The 17,937-nt window shown below is 50.2% G+C and overlaps 1 protein-coding gene, 1 long non-coding RNA gene and 2 other non-coding genes across 4 annotated transcripts; 1 reads left to right on the top strand and 3 right to left on the bottom strand.

Annotated features, from left to right (window-relative positions):
• The first annotated feature begins 2,140 nt into the window (after nucleotides 1-2,140).
• Nucleotides 2,141-6,291, top strand: ACP4 (acid phosphatase 4). Its single transcript, XM_003801446.2, has 11 exons — nucleotides 2,141-2,251; nucleotides 2,319-2,423; nucleotides 2,494-2,580; nucleotides 3,359-3,505; nucleotides 3,809-3,907; nucleotides 3,978-4,073; nucleotides 4,781-4,913; nucleotides 4,995-5,077; nucleotides 5,533-5,657; nucleotides 5,880-6,058; nucleotides 6,134-6,291. Exons 1-11 carry the CDS (start codon nucleotides 2,141-2,143, stop codon nucleotides 6,247-6,249), a joined length of 1,281 nt encoding a protein of 426 aa, XP_003801494.1. The 3' UTR covers nucleotides 6,250-6,291.
• Nucleotides 6,292-7,599: 1,308 nt separating this feature from the next.
• Nucleotides 7,600-13,052, bottom strand: LOC111722070. The gene is made up of 4 exons (XR_002771016.1): nucleotides 12,307-13,052; nucleotides 9,863-9,903; nucleotides 9,068-9,108; nucleotides 7,600-8,776 (listed from the first exon to the last, which is right to left on the bottom strand). It is a non-coding gene; the product is annotated as an uncharacterized LOC111722070 (long non-coding RNA).
• Nucleotides 8,849-8,940, bottom strand: LOC111722080. The gene has a single exon (XR_002771025.1). It is a non-coding gene; the product is annotated as a small nucleolar RNA SNORD88 (small nucleolar RNA).
• Nucleotides 9,967-10,057, bottom strand: LOC111722079. The gene has a single exon (XR_002771024.1). It is a non-coding gene; the product is annotated as a small nucleolar RNA SNORD88 (small nucleolar RNA).
• Nucleotides 13,053-17,937: the final 4,885 nt, after the last annotated feature.

The following is a 17,937-nucleotide window of genomic DNA, read 5'->3' as shown; positions in this document are numbered from 1 at the left end:
GCTATTTTTTGGTTGCAGCCATTATTGTTGTTTGGCAGGTCCGGGCTGGATTCGAACCCACCACCTTAGGTGTATGTGGCTGGCGCCTTAGCCGTTTGAGCCACAAGTGCCGAGCCAACCACATCTTGCTTTCTACCCAGCAAAACTGATTTTTCACTTCTGACCTCCAGACTGTTGGGGAATAAATATATGTCATTTGAAGCCATGAAGTGAGTGGTACCTGGTTGCAGCAGTCACACAGCAGCTAGTACCCAAGTGGATATTTAAAGTGCTGCTATCTCTGGGGACAGAACATGGCTTCTAGTTCTTTTTGCTTCAGTCATGTTTCCCCTGATCTTTGCTTAGCTCATGTACCACTTTGGTACACTGAAAAAAATCTCTCTCATCTTTCTGCTTATAATAGGGTAGGCCTCAGGTGTCAAAGAATCAAAGTACAGACAATACAACACGTGGTCAATACAGTCTGCCTCCATAACCTAGAGGATCAGGACCATCACTGAGATAAAGAATAAAAAGGGAAGGGGCTGCCCAAGCTGTGTCAGCAATGTGGTATGCCCTGGGGAGGCTCCAAGGTGGCAACTGGTCAGAACTCAGGAAGTGGGTGATAGGGACTCATTTTTATTTATTTAGAGAACATTATTGTGGAGCCTGCTTCCAAGACAGCCCCAGTGATTCTTGCTGTCTGGTAGTCATACCTTGTGTGGTTCTCTCTCTGATAGACGGGGACAACCTATAAAAGCACTCAAATATGGCGGAAGTGGCAGAGGTGTTGCTGAGGCTAAGTTATAAAATACATTGCTATCTCTTGGATTTCTTGCTCTGGGGGAAACCAGCTGCCATGTTGTGAGGATGCTCAAGTAACTCCACAGAGAGGTCTGTATGGTGAGTAACTGGGGCTCCAACTAATAGCCCTATCAGGAAGCTCGGAGATGGCTAGTGTAGCCCCTGTGAAGTTTTCAAATGACTGCCCTAGCTGTAGCTTGACTGTAACCTTGGGAAACATCCTGAGGCAGAATCACCCAGCTAAGCAACTCTAAAATTTATAACCCACAAAACCTGTGAGAAATGAGAAATAATAAACATTTACTTTATTTTTGTCTTTTGAGACAATTTCACTATATTACCCTCACTATGTTGTCCTCGGTAGAGTGCTGTGGCATCATAGCTCACAGCAACCTCAAACTCTTGGGCTTAAGTGATTCTCATGCCTCAGTAGCTGGGACTACAGGTGCCTGCCACAATGCCCAGCTATTTTTTGGTTGCAGTTGTCATTGTTGTTTAGCTAACCCAGGCCAGGTTCGAACCTGCTAGCCTTTGTGCATGTGGCTGGTGCTGTAACCACTATGCTAAAGGGCTCCAAGCCATGTTTACTGTCTTATGTGGCTAAGTTTCAGTGTAATTTGCTACATGGCAATAACTAACATGGCTACTTAGTAGTTCTAAGTGCTGAATGTATGTGCAGATTGCTTGTTCCCTTTTAGTGAAATGAAGGCACAGAGAGGTGCAGTAGTTTGCCCAAAGTTACACAGCTGGTAAATGGTGAAGCTTTAAACCCCAGTCTGTCCTATTCCAGAGTCTGAGGGTTCAACCACTGGCTTTGGCTAGCTGTGGGTGGTATCAGAAGACGGCGAAATCTCTAAGAAGACCAAGAGAGCCTCAGAAAAACTCGAACATTTAAGGAGCAAGGAGAGGAAGAACAAGTTTAGAGTGGGGAGAAAGAAGGGAAGAGAGAACAGAGAATATAAGTCTAGAATGTGGGGGCGGAGGTTTCTCTACTGAGTCTAAATCCAGGTTAAAGACACCTGGGTTCATATCCCAGCTTTGTCACTCACTAGGTGTTTTCTGAAGCAAGTTACTTAACCCTTGATGCCTTTATTTCCCTGTTGTTTACATATCAATATCTGTACATACATATTGATATGAAAACCTATCAATATCTCCTGGGGTTGCAGTGAAGATTAAAGGAATTATTAGTTAATCTAAGACTGGCAAAGACCTGAGGGAGCCAGATCCAGGAGGCTGCAGCCCCAGTGGAGGCATGCTGGGACCTGCCCTAATGGGGGTGCTGAGGCAGAGGGTGACGTGCAGGCAGGGCTGCAGCCCAGACAGAGGGCTGAGCTCAGCGTCTGGGCTGGTGGAAATGGCCGGGCCAGGGTTTCTGGGCCACTCTGCTGGACCTCTTCTGCTGTTGCTGTTGGTGCTACCGCTGCAGCAGGCCCTGCCGGAAGGACCCCTGGTGTTTGTGGCTCTGGTGAGGTGCCCTGCCCAGCCTGGCCCCTCACGTCCCCAGGCCAGCCCTGACCTGGTCCTGTCCCCAGGTGTTCCGCCATGGCGACCGAGCCCCACTGGCCTCCTACCCCACAGACCCACACAAGGAGGCAGCTTCCACCCTGTGGCCACGCGGCCTGGGCCAGCTGACCAGGGTGAGAAGTTGGGTAAGGCGAGGGAGGGGGAGTGGCAAGGGAGGGTGTACTGAGGATGCTCTGTCCCCAGGAGGGTGTCCAGCAGCAGCTGGAGTTGGGCCGCTTCCTGAGGAGCCGCTATGAGGATTTTCTGAGTCCCCAGTATCGGCGGGAGGAGGTACTGCCACGTCCACTACTGCTTGGCCCCTGACCGTCCACCTCTGACCTCCACTGACCCCAATGCTCCCTTTGGGTCTCTGTTTCTGGTCTTGGATCCCCATCAACCTCACCTGGATCCTGTTTCTGCTCTCTGACCTCATCTCAACTGGGGTCACATCGTGACCTCTATCAACTCTATTTTCTGACCTCCACCTCTGTTTTCTGACTCCCACTAACTCTAATCAGCCCTTAGACCTCTGACCTTCAAACTTGATTGATTCTTTGACCCATGTTGACCCAACTTGCTCTGCTGGCCTCTAACTCTTGAACTCTATGCTTCTTTAGTTCTCACCTTCCATTCCTGTCTTCTAACATCCCCTGATTAGAATTGGTCCTCCTGACCTCTGATAAATATGTACTAAACTCTGACTTCAAGTCCTCCAAGATGGGTCCTCTCCTCATCTTGACCTCTAACCTCTAGCCTCCATTGATTCCAGTCTTCCTTTCTGCCTCTCATGGACTCAACTGACCCACTTAAACCAACACAACCCCCCAACTTCTGACCTTCAACTTGCATGCTCCTGACATTGACCTCTGATACTTGATCACAGATTCCAACATTGAAGGCCAGATGCTCAAACCAGCCCCGAGTTTTGACTTCCAATGCCTGACCTTCCGTCTCTTTTTATGACCTTTAACCTACCCCAGGCTGAATCTGAAGCTTTTGATTTGTCACCACAGCCAATCTCTGACCCTGACCATGGTACCCTGCATGCCCTCTCTCCACCCTGCCCCAGGTGTATATTCGCAGCACAGACTTTGACCGGACACTGGAAAGCGCTCAAGCCAACCTTGCTGGGCTGTTCCCTGAGGCCGCCCCGGGGAGCCCAGAGGCTGACTGGAGGCCCATCCCTGTGCACACAGTACCAGTCTCTGAGGACAAGGTCAGGCCGCTGGATAGGATGTGGCAAGGGAGGGAGAGGGGGTGAAGGGAATCACAGAGAGAAAGGGACAGTCACTGAGGCTGAAGGAGACAGAGGCAGCTGCAGGCCCAGCTGCATGGGCTTCTGGAGGCCTAGGCCACTCAGGGCAGTGAGGCAGTGTCCAGACGGTGCTAAGCCGCTGTCCTAGCTGCTCAGCTAGGTCTGGAGAGACTAGACCTGAAGCAAGGGCCAAGAGCCCCAACTCCCCATGTGCCATGAGAGCTAGGCATGCTGATGTCCTCTCTGAGCCTCAGTTTCCTCCAGTTGCTGAGGTTCCCCATGCGCAGCTGTCCCCGCTACCATGAACTGCTGCAGGAGACCACAGAGGCCGAAGAGTACCAGGAGGCCCTGGAGGGCTGGACGGTGAGCCGGGTTGCCAACAGGGGGTGGGGCGGGGAGGGCAGGCTCCGCTCACTCAGCCTCCTGCATCCAGGACTTCCTGACTCGCCTGGAGAACTTCACTGGGCTGTTGCTGGTTGGAGAGCCGCTCCGCAGGGCATGGAAGGTTCTGGACACACTGATTTGCCAGGTAAGCCCTTACCTCCTCCCAGCCAAGGGGTTAAAAGACACCAGCCTTTCAATCCCAGCTTTGCTAGCTGTGTTCCCTCAGGCAAGTTTCTTAACCCTTTGTTGCCTCAGTTTCCCCATCTTCACAATGGGGATGGAAACACCTGTATCAGCACCCCGAGGATTCAAACAGATTAATCCAGATAAGTACTCAGCATGTGTGTGGGCCACACAGGGGTTTGAGGATACAGGCCCATATGTACATAGGCAATTCTTCCCCCAAAGTCCAGTAACTGGAAAACCCAAAACTCAGGCAGCAGGAGCTGACCTGAAATGATGCACTGCTTGTCATTGCCTTGTTTACCCAAATTCAGGGTGTGGTGTGTCACAGTGGGAATATTGATGTGCATGATTTCAGGACTGCACCAGCCTTCACCATGTGTAATGTGCTATACACTGTTACATCTTCTCAGATCCAAAACGTCTCAATTTCAAAACACCTTTGGCTCCAGGAGTTTCAGATAGTTGCTTCTGGATCACAATGTGATGACAGTTAGTGTTATTATCACTATTTTCCACACCATGATATCCTGACCAGACCAGCCTATGAGGGAGGAGCTCAGGTACAAGGTGGGAGAAGGTCATCTATCTCACAGGCCTGGGAGGGCCAGAGAGGAGTATGAGGGCTCAAGCTGGCACATCTCCTTGTCCCCTCTCCATCTCTTCCAGCAAGCCCACGGCCTTCCCCTCCCATCCTGGGCCTCCTCAGATGTCCTGCAGACACTTGCCCAGATCTCTGCTTTGGATATTGGGGCCCACGTGGGCCCACCTCGGGCAGCAGAGAAAGCCCAGCTGACAGGGGGTGAGGTGTGGAACCAGGAGGCTGAGAGGGTGGGGCACCTTCCTTTCAGGGGTTCTAAGGGCTCTGTTCCTGCCCTGTCAGGGATCCTCCTGGATGCTATCCTCTCCAACTTCTCCCGGGTCCAGCGCCTGGGGCTTCCTCTCAAGATGGTCATGTACTCAGCTGTGAGTCCTCGGGAAGGGAAGTGGTGCCATCTGGGCACAGGGATAAGGGTGATGGCAATTTGGGTGAGGAACAACCTGTGGTCCCAGTGGAACCTCAGCTCACTGCTTTGGGTAACCCGTTATCTCCAAACCATATTCTTGGACCATATCACTAGAGGTATAGATTCAAGAAGGAGGGAGGTGATGGTGTCCTGGGAGAAAGAATTTAGCTCCTCTGGAAGGACAGGGTGTTTAATAGAGCTGTCCAGTCAGATTTTGCATCTATTTGACCAATCTTTACTGAATGAATGTCTGTAACTGGTGGGACTGCCTTTCTGGGAGAGTGAAGGAGGTTGGTGGGGGTCACTTCTAAGGAGTCTGGGAGACAACTTGGAGGCTGCTGGATGCACAAGTCTAGAGTTCAGGAGAGAGATCTCAGGGGAGGAGCCCTGTCTCAGTCCTTGGATCACCTGCAGCATGACAGCACCCTGCTGGCCCTGCAGGGGGCCCTGGGCCTCTATGATGGGCACGCCCCACCATATGCTGCCTGCCTTGGCTTTGAGTTCCGGAGGCGCCTCGGAGATCTGGATGAAGATGGAGGGTGAGGATGGGGTGGTGCCAGGGGAGTGGGTGGGACAGAACTCTCAAGAGGGATGGCATAGCTGCTGGGCAGAAGACACAGCCAGGCACTGGCCCCTGGGGGTCATGGGGGATCTTCATAGGATCGTGTTATAAGATTGACAAGGGGTAATCAGAAGCCCAGTTTCTCCAGGTTTTAAAGTCAGCAGCAGGGGAGGTAGAACAGTCTCCTTTCTCCCTTCAGGAATGTCACCATCTCCCTCTTCTATCGCAATGACTCAGCCCATCAGCCATTGTCTCTCAGCCTACCTGGATGCCCAGCCCCCTGCCCACTTGGTCATTTCCACCAGTTAACAGCCCCAGTCCGGCCTCCAGTTCACGGGGTCCCCTGCCATGGCCTCTATGAGGCTGCCACCCCATCAGGTGATAGTCCTCTGGGTTAGGGTGGGAGTGGGTCACTGAGACCTAGAACTCACGACCCACATGTTCTCCCTGCAGCCCCTGTGGTGCCCCTGCTGGCCGGAGCTGTGGCTGTGCTGGCAGCTCTCTGCATGGGACTGGGCCTGCTGGCATGGAGACCAAGCTGCCTGCGGGCCTTGGGGGGTCCTGTGTGAGCCAGAAACTGCCCCCACAGCTGACATTGGATGCTAACATGTGTGCATACCCACTGCTCTGGTCTGTGACTTATTGTGCATGTGGGGAGCAAGGGCTGGTTTCCACTGGCTTGGAAACCACAGTGGTACATGTACACATGCGTTTGTGAAGGTAGCACATGTGGGTGCATATGTGGACATATGTTGATGTCTCTGCATTTATGTCTGTATGTACACGCTGGCATGTGTCCACGTCACACACTCCTGCATTAATGTGTGACAAAGTCCAGTCCTGCTAGTGAGCCCTGCTGTGGGCCATGCCAGCACCAGCTTCCAGATGCCCTTGGATTGGGGTCAGGCCCCTGTTGCAGAGGGCAGATGTGGGATTCAAAGCCCACCTAGCCAGCTGGCACAAATCCTGACTGTGACTTGGGGTAAGGGATTGAACCTCATTTGGCAGAGCCAGGACAAATCCAGCAGGTTCTACAATCCCCCAAATTAACCTCCCAGGGACCAGCAAAAAGCAGATGGTGCTGAGGACACTCTCTGGGTTGCCTATGGTAGCATGTGGTACAATTATTTGGAGGGAGGTGGGGGCAGCTCTTTAAGTAAAATGCTGAAGATGAGGAGCCTAATGGTTATGACAGCAGGCCCTATGGGGGACATGTGCACACCCATACCACTGCCCTAACCTGCCAAACCCCTCTCCACAGGCCAGCAGACAGTGTGGCCATCCCCATCCCAGGGCCAGACCTCACTGTGGAGTGTTGGGGTGGGGAGGCTGAGGTATGGTAGGTGCTCAGTTACAGCCACTTGGCTCTCATTACATGTGGTGGCCAGGAGGCAGCTAAGGGGACTTGTGGTGGCAACAGAACCACTCCTAGCAACCGGGAGAAAGGTCTGGGAACAAGGGGAAAAGGTTGGGCTAGGGCCAACAGCCTCAAAATAGTCCTCAGTTGGAGAAGCCAAACCAACTGACTTCTACAATGGGGCAACCACCAGTTTCCCCCTCCCCTACACTGTGGAAAATCCTGCCCTGGGCCCTAAAGGCAGCCTTTGCAGACCATCCCTGACCCACCCATAATCCTGTTGTCTGTAGAGGTACTAGTAGTCACAACCTAGCCACGGGTAATTTCTGGTGGGGGCTTCTTGCTTGTAGGTTCATAAAGACTCAAAATACTATCTGGGGTTGTCACTATGATCTGAGCTGTCAAGAGCCCAGCCTCCATCAGCAGCCTATTGAACAGCCTGCAGAGCTAGGGGCCCAAGGATGTAGGTGCTGGCATGTACTTCTGTCCTCAGGACACCCCTGGATCTAGCTCATGAGAGCCCACATGGGGACACATAAACACCACAGTCCACACAGAGTGATGCCATCAGCCATTTAATGAGTGATCCTATGCACCCAGCACCAGGGTTATAGAGCCACAACCACCAGGGCTCTGCCCTTGTGGAGTTCTTTTCTGTGACTCTGCCTAAACACACTCTGAACCCAGGCCCGGAATGGCCTGGGGCCACTAGAGAAACTAGACCCACCTGGAGGGACTGGCTGCCCATAAATAGCAAACAAAACCCCCCAAAACTTGGCCATGAGGACAACCTTCACAAAGAGGAATAAATCCCAAGCGGCACCTATCCTGAAAGCATTGAGCAAAAATACTCTACAAAAACAAACAAAAAGCCTTTAAAAAAATTCTGCGCAAAATTTCTGCACCCACAGACTTGCAATAAATGGCCAACAGTGCTTGTTCCTCCCATTGGCTCTGGCCAGTGAAATCCACAGGGGTAGGTGCAATCAAGGACATCCTTCTTCTAGGGCTTTTGAACATGTCTGTCTATGGCTCACCCACAAGCAAGGTACTGACTTGCTTGGCCCCAACTCGACTGGAACTTGGCCTCCCAGCCCTGGCTGTGCTGTGTGCAGCTCCTCCCTTGGGCCTGGTCACCTGACGTGGGGTTTGTCCCTCTTCCTTGAACAGCTCCAGGACCCTCCTCCCTGCACATAGTGCCAGAGGAGCCAGCCTGAGCCTGGTGCAGCCTGGCTCCACCAGGCCTCTGGTGATGGCTTTGAGCTCTCCTGTACCTTGACTAGCAGGCTGACTAGTAAGAGCTGCAACTGAGTAAAAAGGGTATCATCAGGCAGCTTGGGACAGGGGGACAAGAGATGAGGGGGCTAAGAGTGGCTCATGACAGATCTAGCTGGACACTCTCCTCCCTGGTAGTCCAGGGCCAAGGGGCAGGAAGGACTCAGCGCTGGCACCAGGTCCCCTCTGGGACCTTGAGGTGGTAGTTGAAGACAAGAGTCACAAGTCAGGTTAGTAGCACCAGCTCCCTGGAATTTAGGGACAGGGCATGGTTCCCCATCATGCCCCTGCAGGATACAGATTATCATGAGCTGTCTGGGGTTCTCCTTGAAGCTTGGTGTATGTGGAGAACATGCAGAATGTGTAGAACTGGTCCCCTGGCCACCTAGGTTGGTGCCAGCATTCACAGCCATGGCCTCTGCTGCTCCAAGGCAGGGGACAGCCAAGAGCCCAGAGGGATGCAGCTGTGGAAAGGACACAGAAGAGGTGCTGGGCATGGGGAATGCCCACAACCTCCCACAGCACCTCCTAAAGTGGGGCCCCTCAGACCCCTGGGTGTCAAAGGTCCCAGGGGGGCACAGTGTCCTCATGGGTAGTGAGAGCCCAGTGCTGGACATCATGGGGGGTCCCCAAGTTCAGGCCCTTTGAGAATGTTGACATATGACATTTCATTGCAACCCAGCCTTCCTCCAACAGCCCCTCTGTAAGCACCAGCACTGCCACCACCACCAGAAGGCAGTGCCCTTTTTTCTTACCCAGAGTGATGGCTGGGCCATACAGCACCTGGAGGAGTCACCTGTAGTAGGAAGGCACATGACAGGGGGAGGTCAGTGGAGTGCAGGGTAGCCACGGCACCTTCATCACCCCCTCCACAGAGCTGGGGCCCCTCAGATCCCCAAGGAGGGCACCACGTTCTCAGGGGTGTCTGGAACCAAGTGCTGGGCACCATAGAAGTCCCAGTGCCACTTGTGTCCCTTGACACAACAGCCCAGAGAATACTTTTAGTTCTGCAGCTCTTGTTCTTGCCACTCCTGACACTGAGGGAACAAATGCCAAGTTCACTCAGGGTTCAGAGCACTTATTTCTGGTCACACACACTTTTCCCCATTTAGCTTTTGAACACTTGTGAAACCCCCTCTAGATAAATCCTGTTATTTGAACAATGGCTTTGTGTAAACTAAAAGCTCCTTCAATGACTGTGAGCATTTATACACAGGTGAGTCCCCAGAAGCTAAGCTTTGAGTAAAGGACACTGTGCTTGCTCTACAAAATTTGCCATGTGACAGCAAACTGTCTATTCCTCCCTTGCCCAGTGTTGAGAACCCTTCTGCTTCCTTCTCAGTGCTGTTTGAGGTCTGATGACTGTCTCCAAGCCCACGGACAGAACAGCTGGAATTTGGACCCAGGTGTACTTGACTGCTTCTCTAGTTATGTTTACTGTATGTGAATCAGCACATAAATTAGGTCCCAGAGACACCTGCTTTGAAGTCATCCCAGATGGTGAGCTATGTTAGGCCAGGGTGATCAGGCAAGGAAAAGCATGGTCTTACCATGATGGAGTGTGGAAGGAGGCCCGAGCTTGAAGACACACCTGTAACACACAGAGCTTGGTAAGGGGATGGAGGAGGAAACAGTCTGCAGAACATCAAAGCTGAGGCTCCTCAGACCCCCAGGTGTCAAGGGTCCTGGGAGGCACTGTGTCCTCAGGGGTGATCAGAGCCCAGTGCTAAACATCATGGGAGCCTCAGCCCCCATCCAACAAAGCCCTAAGGCCTCTTATCTTCAGGAACAGAAGCCAAGCTTACAGAGCTTAGAGACTAGCCAACACACAAAATCCATCAGGAAGGTATACAACCAGTTCTGCAAAGTCACAGGTGCACAGGGTATAGTCCTCATAGTCTAGGCTTCTAAACCCACTACATGAAGTGGGCCCTAATGTCCATTCCTCCCTTGCTTAGTGTTACAAGATTTTTTCAGCAGTGGCTGTACCTGCTAGTAACCCTGAATAGGGAAAGGTGCCAAGATGCAAATCCCTCAGAAGAACCTACTGAGAGGAATGAGGAAGCAGGCTACTGTAGGGGAAAAAAAAAAGGGTGGCACCTGTGGATCAGTGAGCAGGGCGCTGGACACCAGCCCCATATACTGAGGGTGGTGGGTTCAAATGCGGCCCCTGCTGAACTGCAATCAAAAAAAAAAAAAAGAAAAAAAAAGAAGAAAAATAGCCAGGCGTTGTGACGGGCGGCTGCAGTTCCAGCTACTTAGGAGGCTGAGGCAAGAGAATCGCTTAAGTCCAGGAGTTGGAGGTTGCTGTGAGCTGTGTGATTCCATGGCACTCTACAAAGGGCAATAAAGTGAGACACTGTCTCCACAATTAAAAAAAAAAGCCAAGATGTAAGCAGTGACCACAGACCCTTGACCAAACCAGGTTTGAACAAATCAGCTGTGAAAGACATTTTAGAGATGACTGATAAGGAATACAAGACAGACAATAAATGGCAGTATTAAGAAATGAGTCTTTGCTCTGGGCCAATGGCTCAAGTGGCTAAGGCACCAGCCACATACACCTAAGGTGGCAGGTTTGAATCCAGTCCAGGCCCGCCAAACAATGATGGCTGCAACCAAAAAATAGCCGGGTGTTGTGGCGGGCGCCTGTGGTCCCAGCTATTTGGGAAGCTAAGGCAGGAGACTAGTTTAAGCCCAGGAGTTGGAGGTTGCTGTGAGCTGTGATGCCACGGCATTCTACAAGGGGTACAGCTTGAGGCTCTGTCTCAAAAAAAAAAAAGAAAAGAAATGAGTCTTCTGCCAGGCCAAGGCTGGAGGATCACTTGAGCTCAGGAATTCAAAACCAATGTGAGGGAAAGTGAGACCCCATCTCTATTAAAAATAGAAAAATTAGCCAGATGTAGTTAGTGCCTATGGTCCCTGCTACTTGGGAGGTGGAGACAATAGGACCACTTGTTCCCTAGGGTTGGGTTGCAAATGAGCTTGATGCCACTACACTCTATCCAGGGTGACAGTGAGAAGACCCTCTCCACCTCCCCCATCAGTCTTATTAAGGGGACAAAAATGTTAACTATTTCCAGCAAAATATGGAACTTACTTTTGGAATATTTTCCAATTTGTTGGAAGATTTTAATAATGCTAAAAGAGGGCATGCCAAGGACGAATGCAGGAAAAAAATACTTTCACTTGTGACATGGCAATACAGGCAGCCCCCAGATTATATATGACACGACAATGTCTAGTTCGGATCTCTGATATACTGCACATATACAGTGACACTACTACTGTAATGGCTTCTATAAGATAACGATAATGCCCATACACTGTATTAGGTCACAACAACTATTGTCCTCTTTCAATTCAAGCAAAACATAAAAACAAGGTCATACAAGAATTTAAAGACAAATTTCAAGAAAGAATACTTAAGGTTAACATCCACCTAATGTTGCCTCAACACTTTTCTTACTGAAAACATTATTTTTGAGGCAAGACGGCAGCCTACATTAATCAATGACGGAGATGGTGGAGAATGGGGATCTTATTTTGTTGCTAGAGAAGGGGAGCTTACTACTAAAGTCAGCTTCTTTCTTTCTTTTTTTTGAGACAAGAGTCTCACTGTGTCGTCCTGGGTAGAGTGCCCCAGGGTCACAGCTCACAGCAACCTCAAACTCTTGGGCTTAAGCCATTCTCTTGCCTCAGCCTCCCAGTAGCTAGGACTACAGGACCCCTCCACAAAACCCGACTATTTTTTTGTTGCAGGTGTCACTGTTGTTTAGCAGGCCTGGGCCGGGATGGAACCCACCACCCACGGTGTATGTGGCCGGCGCCCTACTCACTTAGATACGGATGCTGGGCCATAAAGTCAGTTTCTTGACCAAAGTATCTTAGGATTGTCTGCCCGGCTTTTTTCTTTCTTCTACCATAAAATATAGCAAGTGATGTTATAACTACACAGTAAACCTCTATTAACTATTCAACGTTAGGATCTTACCCCTCAAGTTAAGCAAATCCCACTTCAATGAGACAATGAGCATGGGGAGCTCCTTGGTTACGTACGCCTTCAGGCGAGTCGTCTGTAACGAGGCCACTGCCTACAGTTAGGATTTAACTGTCAGAATCATTCCTGCATGTGGACAAAGGCTTGTTTTCTCCTAGACCCATTCCTATCTGGCTCTCAGAAACAAGCCAACAGTTTATTTAGAACCACCTCACTCCCACTTTTTTTCTGACTCCATACCCCGTCTCTGCACCTATACAAACTGCAACACCGCTTCCCCTCCCATCCCCCATAGTCTGTGTCCAGGGTCGCACAACAATGCCAGCTGCCCAGAATTGAAAAAATCGAGCTACTTCCTATAGAAAGCGCACGCAGCTAATAAGCGAGTAGGGAACCTCAGAAAGACCTTACCGCCCCTTCCCCTCCCGCGCCCAGAAAAATCAAGATGGCGGAGACAGCGACCCGGGAAGTAGAAACCGCGAGGCCCGACTGCGGCGCAGACTAAAGGCCAGTGCCCAGGACAACTCCCCACTCCCATGTTCGCCCTAGCAGTAGGAACTGCCACCGGCCAGGTACCCACAAAGTGTCGCCATTATCCCCGCGAAACCCCAGTCTACGAGAGCACGTGGTTGCTCCCCCCAAAGGCCCGGAACCCTCAGGACAGGTGCATCCCTCATTCCAACGCCCTGTTGCAGAGAACCGGAGATGGGGAGAGCGCCAAAAGGAACAAGCTACCATAATGCCTTACCCTCTCCGTCGCGTGCGCGGGTTGGAGGGCGCCCCACTTTATAGAGCGCGCCTCTGGCAAGGCCCGTCCCCCGAGCCGGGCCGGGCTCTATCCGCAGCGTCTTGGAGGCGAGCCTGTTTGAAAACCCCAGCTTTAGTGCTGGCGGAAGTGAAAATACCTGTTTCTTCTAGAATCTTCCAGAATAAATGAGAAGACATTGTCTCTGGAGATGTATAAAAAGGAGCAAGGGCATATTGGAAAAAAATATTTGGTCACCTGCATCAGGCAATTATGAAGACAGCACATAAGGACGCTTTGTGAAGAGAAAAGACCCCGAGGTGGGTGGGGCCAGTAAGAGAAGCAACTGGAATTGCTAGCGTCATTGCGGCGCGAGCTTCGGCTGCAGAGGCGTGGCGGACGCTGAAAGGCCAGACTCCAGGTAAGACTCAGCCCCAGGGCGGGAGGCGGGGCCAGTGCCGAGATTGACAGGGGGCCGTTCTTGGACCGCGCCTGCGTGCTGCAGAGTCTGCACTTTGCGAGGCCGGGCTGGAGTAGGGGTGCAGCGTCTAGAAGGCGGGACCGTGGTGTCGGAGGGAGGAGGGGCTGAATACCTGGACTCTCGAGTCTGAAGGAGGAGAGGTGGTGTGTTTGGAAGAAGAGGAGGTTGGGACTCACCCCAGTTTCGAAGGTCCAGTCTAAGGCCTGGGGCCCGAATTCTTGGTAGGGTTGGAGATCTGAGTATCTTTCAACTAACAAGAATGTAAGAACATTTTTTTGAAGATTAAAAAAATGAAACTAATTTACTTCAAACATCCTCTTCAGAGATTGTCACTATGGACAATTTGGTGTGCGGCCCGGGGGGTGGGGGTGGGGTGGGGTGGCTCATGCCTGTAATCCTGGCATTCTGGGAGGCTGAGGCAGGTAGATAGCTTGAGCTCACTGGTTCGAGACCAGTCTGAGCAAAAGTGAGACCCCCCCCCACACACGTCTCTACCAAAAATAGAAAAACTGAGGCAAGAGGATTGCTTGAGCGCAAGAGTTGGAGGTTGCTGTGATTTATGTTGCCACGACGGCACTATACCCCGGGCGACAGCTTGAGACTCTGTCTCAAAAAACAAACAAAAACAATTTGGTGTAGACTTTTTACTTTACAACCACACACATACATTAATGGATAAAGATGCTTATTTCACTCTAATCTGCCCCATAAGTAGTCTCTACACATCAGTAGGTACAGAATTATTAGACAGTGACAAAGGCAAAAGATTCCTTTGTGCGAATAGACTTTGTTTAGTGGGTCATCTGGGTCAACTGGGTTTTTTTCCTTCTAGTGAAGAGACTCCTTTTGAACTTTGTGGTGTGAGGAAAAAAAAAAACAGACCTCAATTTCTCTCTTAAGAGCCATGTCTGTCACTGGCTGCTGTCTCACTCCAGAGCAAAATCCTCACTAGCTTGTGAGGCTCCTAGTAAACTGGCTTCTGTTCTCCCTTACACTGTCTGCCTGCTTGAGACCATTAGCCCAACCTCTGTGCTGGCTTTGTGCCTTGAACCCTTCCCTCTGAGCTTCCTTCTTTTCCTTTCCTTCTACTCTGGAGGGTCCAAGGATGGCCCTAGAAAGGAGTGGCAGTTCCACAGAACACTTTCAAGGTACTGAGCTAAATTAAGGAATATTTGGGGCAGAAAATAGATTTAATAATATAGATTATTAATCTGGGTTGAGAGGAGTCTGAAGGGACTGAAAAAGGAAAAGAGTCTTGGTGGAGGTGGGGTAGAGGGGAGGGTTGTTAGGTCCATGACAAAGAGTTGTGGGAGCAGGTCAGTCAGCATTTCCATGTCCTAAGTCCAAATGGCGTGTACTGCTAGGATAGACCAGAAATTTGTGTAATTCAGATAAGACAAGAAACCTGAGGAGAGGAAGAGAACAGAGGGGGTTAGACACAGAGTTCATCAGCCCAAGCCTTAGTCCAGTCCCATCTTCAAGGCCAACTGCATGCTCTACACTGTGTCAACCTATTCCCAAACTAAACCTCATCCCCAAACCTAGTTTTAAACCCATCCCCCTGCTCACAAACCCACTCCTAAACTCAAACTCAACTCGTTCCCCTGCAATGTCCCCAGCCCATTTCTAAACTTGAACCCAGTCCCATCCCCACATCCAGCTTCATGTGCATCCCCAACCCTCTCTCTTCAACCTTAGTCATATCCTCCCCAGCCCTATGGACAACCCCATTCCCATCTCAAACTCTGTTTAACACAATACGTATCTGCATCCCTGAACCCATTCCCAAACTCAACCTCATCCCAGCCCAGACCAGTTATCAGGAAGAGGAAGACACCAGTCCATGCCAGGTAGAAGCTGAGCCCCAGCTGGTAGGTCATGCCTTCCTGCAGGTACTCATGGGCCTGGAGCAGGTAGAACAGAACACTCAATATGATGCCGGTCCCTGCATGAACACAGGTGTTAGGAGGCCAGGAATCAGGCATATAAGGATCCTTGTTCACAGTTATGTGCCTGCCTAGCTCTTGCTCATCCTTTTCTCACTTTATTTAATCTCTTAAACCCTGTCTCTGCTCACAAGCAGGAAGATGACAATGTCATGCTGAAGGACATCAGAATTGCAAGCTGTGTTCTTTAACCAGGCAATAGTGTCTAAAACCATGGGATTGCCGGGCGAGGTGGCTCATGCCTGTAATCCTATCATTCTGGGAGGCTGATGTGGGTGGATTGCCTGTGTTCAGGAGTTCAAGACCAGCCTGAGCAAGAGTGCAGGCCTGTTGTCCCAACTACTCAGGAGGCTAAGGTAAGAGGATTACTCAAGATCAAGAGTTTGAGGTATTGTGAGCTATGATGCCAGTGCACTCTACCCAGGGGGACAGTGAGAATCTGCCTCAACAAAAAATAAAAACAAACAAAAAACCACAGGCGGCTCGGCGCCTATAGCTCACCCGGCTAAGGCGCCAGCCACGTACACCTAAGGTGGCGGGTTCGAATTCCCAGCCTGGACCCGCCAAACAACAATGATGGCTGCAACCAAAAAATAGCCGGGCGTTGTGGCGGGCGCCTGTGGTCCCAGCTACTTGGGAGGCGGAGGCAGGAGACTCGCTTGAGCCCAGGAGTTGGAGGTTGCTGTGAGCTGTAATGCCACGGCACTCTGCCCAGGGGGACAGCTTGAGGCTCTGTCTCAAAAAAAGAAAAAAAAAAAACCCACAGGCTTGGAGGCCAACAGAACAGAGGGCTCCTTCCTTTCTTTGCCTCTCACTTTAGGGCAGCTACTCTATTTCACTGAGCCTTAGTTTCCTCCTATAGAGTGGGCATAATGAAAGGACCCCTCTCCTAGGGCTGTCAGCAGGTACTATGTACCAGGCACATTTCCTCACACATAGTAAGTGCTCAAGGACTGAGATGATCCTTATATTGGGGCTTTAATTTTGGGCCTCTGAATGGACAAAGATCTAACTGCTTCTGGATATTTGAAATAACGTGAATTAGAGATAATTTATGAATGAGAAAACTTTTTTTCTCCCAGGTAGTCGTGTACTGGCATTTTGTCTTGCATTATTGAAAAATAATACAGGAGATATTTTCTGCTTACTTAAGAGGAATGGACAGAAATGATTTTCTTTTTTTTGAGACAGTCTCACTTTGTTGCCCTTGGTAAAGTGCTGTGGTGTCACAGCTCACAGCAACCTGCAGCTCTTGGGCTTAGGCAATTCTCTTGCCTTAGCCTCCCGAGTAGCTGGGACTACAGGTGCCTGCCGCAACACCCTGCTATTTTTTGTTGCAGTTTGGCTGGGGCCGGGTTCGAACCTGCCACCCTCAGTATATGGGGCTGGTGCCCTACTCACTGAGCCACAGGGGCCGTCCAGAAATGATTTTCTTATAGGAAAATGTCCTGGTATAGGTGGCTTAAAACCAAAATGTCTTCTATACTTTGCACCTTGTGTTTGAACAATTAGACAAACTGGGTAAGTATCAGTTACTAACAAGGAAACAAGAAGCTGAGGATTCTCTATTCTTACCCTTACTATCACTCTTCAAGAATGCAGTTAAAAGTTATCAATTACTACAAGGGATAGGAACACAATATCCCTCATTTCCAGATTAAAATTCTTCATTTTAAAGTATGATTGGGCATGCAAAAGGAAAACTAAACTATTTTAATTGGAATTTCAATTTTGAGTTACTTGGGTGGGAGGTTAAGGACATGTGCAAAATTAAATAGCTACCATCAAATACTGATATTTTCTAATTAAATCCTCACTGCATCTATACATGGTAGGACATTTCGTCCCCATCCTACATACGAGAAAACTGTGGCTTTGGAAGGTGAAGTTAAACAAAAACACAGAGCCAGGGGTGGAGCAGGATTTTGAATGGGGTTGGGAATCAGGTAGAAGTTAAAGTTTGAGTGATAAGGATGGAGGTTGAGGTTGAGGTTTAGGATGATGTTGGGATGAGGATGGGTTGTGGATGGGCAGGGTCATGGTTGGGGGCAGGGATGGATTAGATATGGGTAAGAGGATGGAGTTGGGAATGGGTTGGGTTGAATTTGAGAGTGAGGTACACAGGTGGTAGGGATGGGGGTGCAGTTATGACTGGATTGGGGTTGGGTATTGAGAAGAAGATGAAGTTAGAGACAGACTGATGTTGAGTTTAAGGTTGGAGTTTACCAGTGATAGGATTAGGACTAGGCTGAATTTGAAACATACTGAGGATGGTTAGATATGGGATTAAGTTGGATGTTGAGGTTTGTGAAGAGATTGGGATGGTAATGGGAATGGGTTGGAGACTGGAAAGAAGATAAACTGGGGGTGGGGTAGGAGTGGGGATGATCATTACGGAAAGGAATATGGATGAGTTTGACATTTGTTGGTGATGGAGATGGGTTGGACTGGAG

This window comes from Otolemur garnettii, unplaced genomic scaffold, assembly GCF_000181295.1.
Source record: "Otolemur garnettii isolate 467f Iridium unplaced genomic scaffold, OtoGar3 scaffold00211, whole genome shotgun sequence".
Classification (NCBI taxonomy): domain Eukaryota; kingdom Metazoa; phylum Chordata; class Mammalia; order Primates; family Galagidae; genus Otolemur; species Otolemur garnettii.
This window is presented reverse-complemented; position numbering and strand designations above follow the sequence as displayed.

What these genes read in the sequence shown, in the direction of transcription:
- ACP4 (XM_003801446.2), top strand. Translation starts at nt 2,141, where the DNA reads ATGGCCGGGCCAGGGTTTCTGGGCCACTCTGCTGGACCTCTTCTGCTG. An exon ending in CCCTGGTGTTTGTGGCTCTG is followed by an intron (nt 2,252 to 2,318) that starts GTGAGGTGCCCT and finishes TCCTGTCCCCAG; the next exon opens with GTGTTCCGCCATGGCGACCG. An exon ending in AGATGGTCATGTACTCAGCT is followed by an intron (nt 5,078 to 5,532) that starts GTGAGTCCTCGG and finishes GATCACCTGCAG; the next exon opens with CATGACAGCACCCTGCTGGC.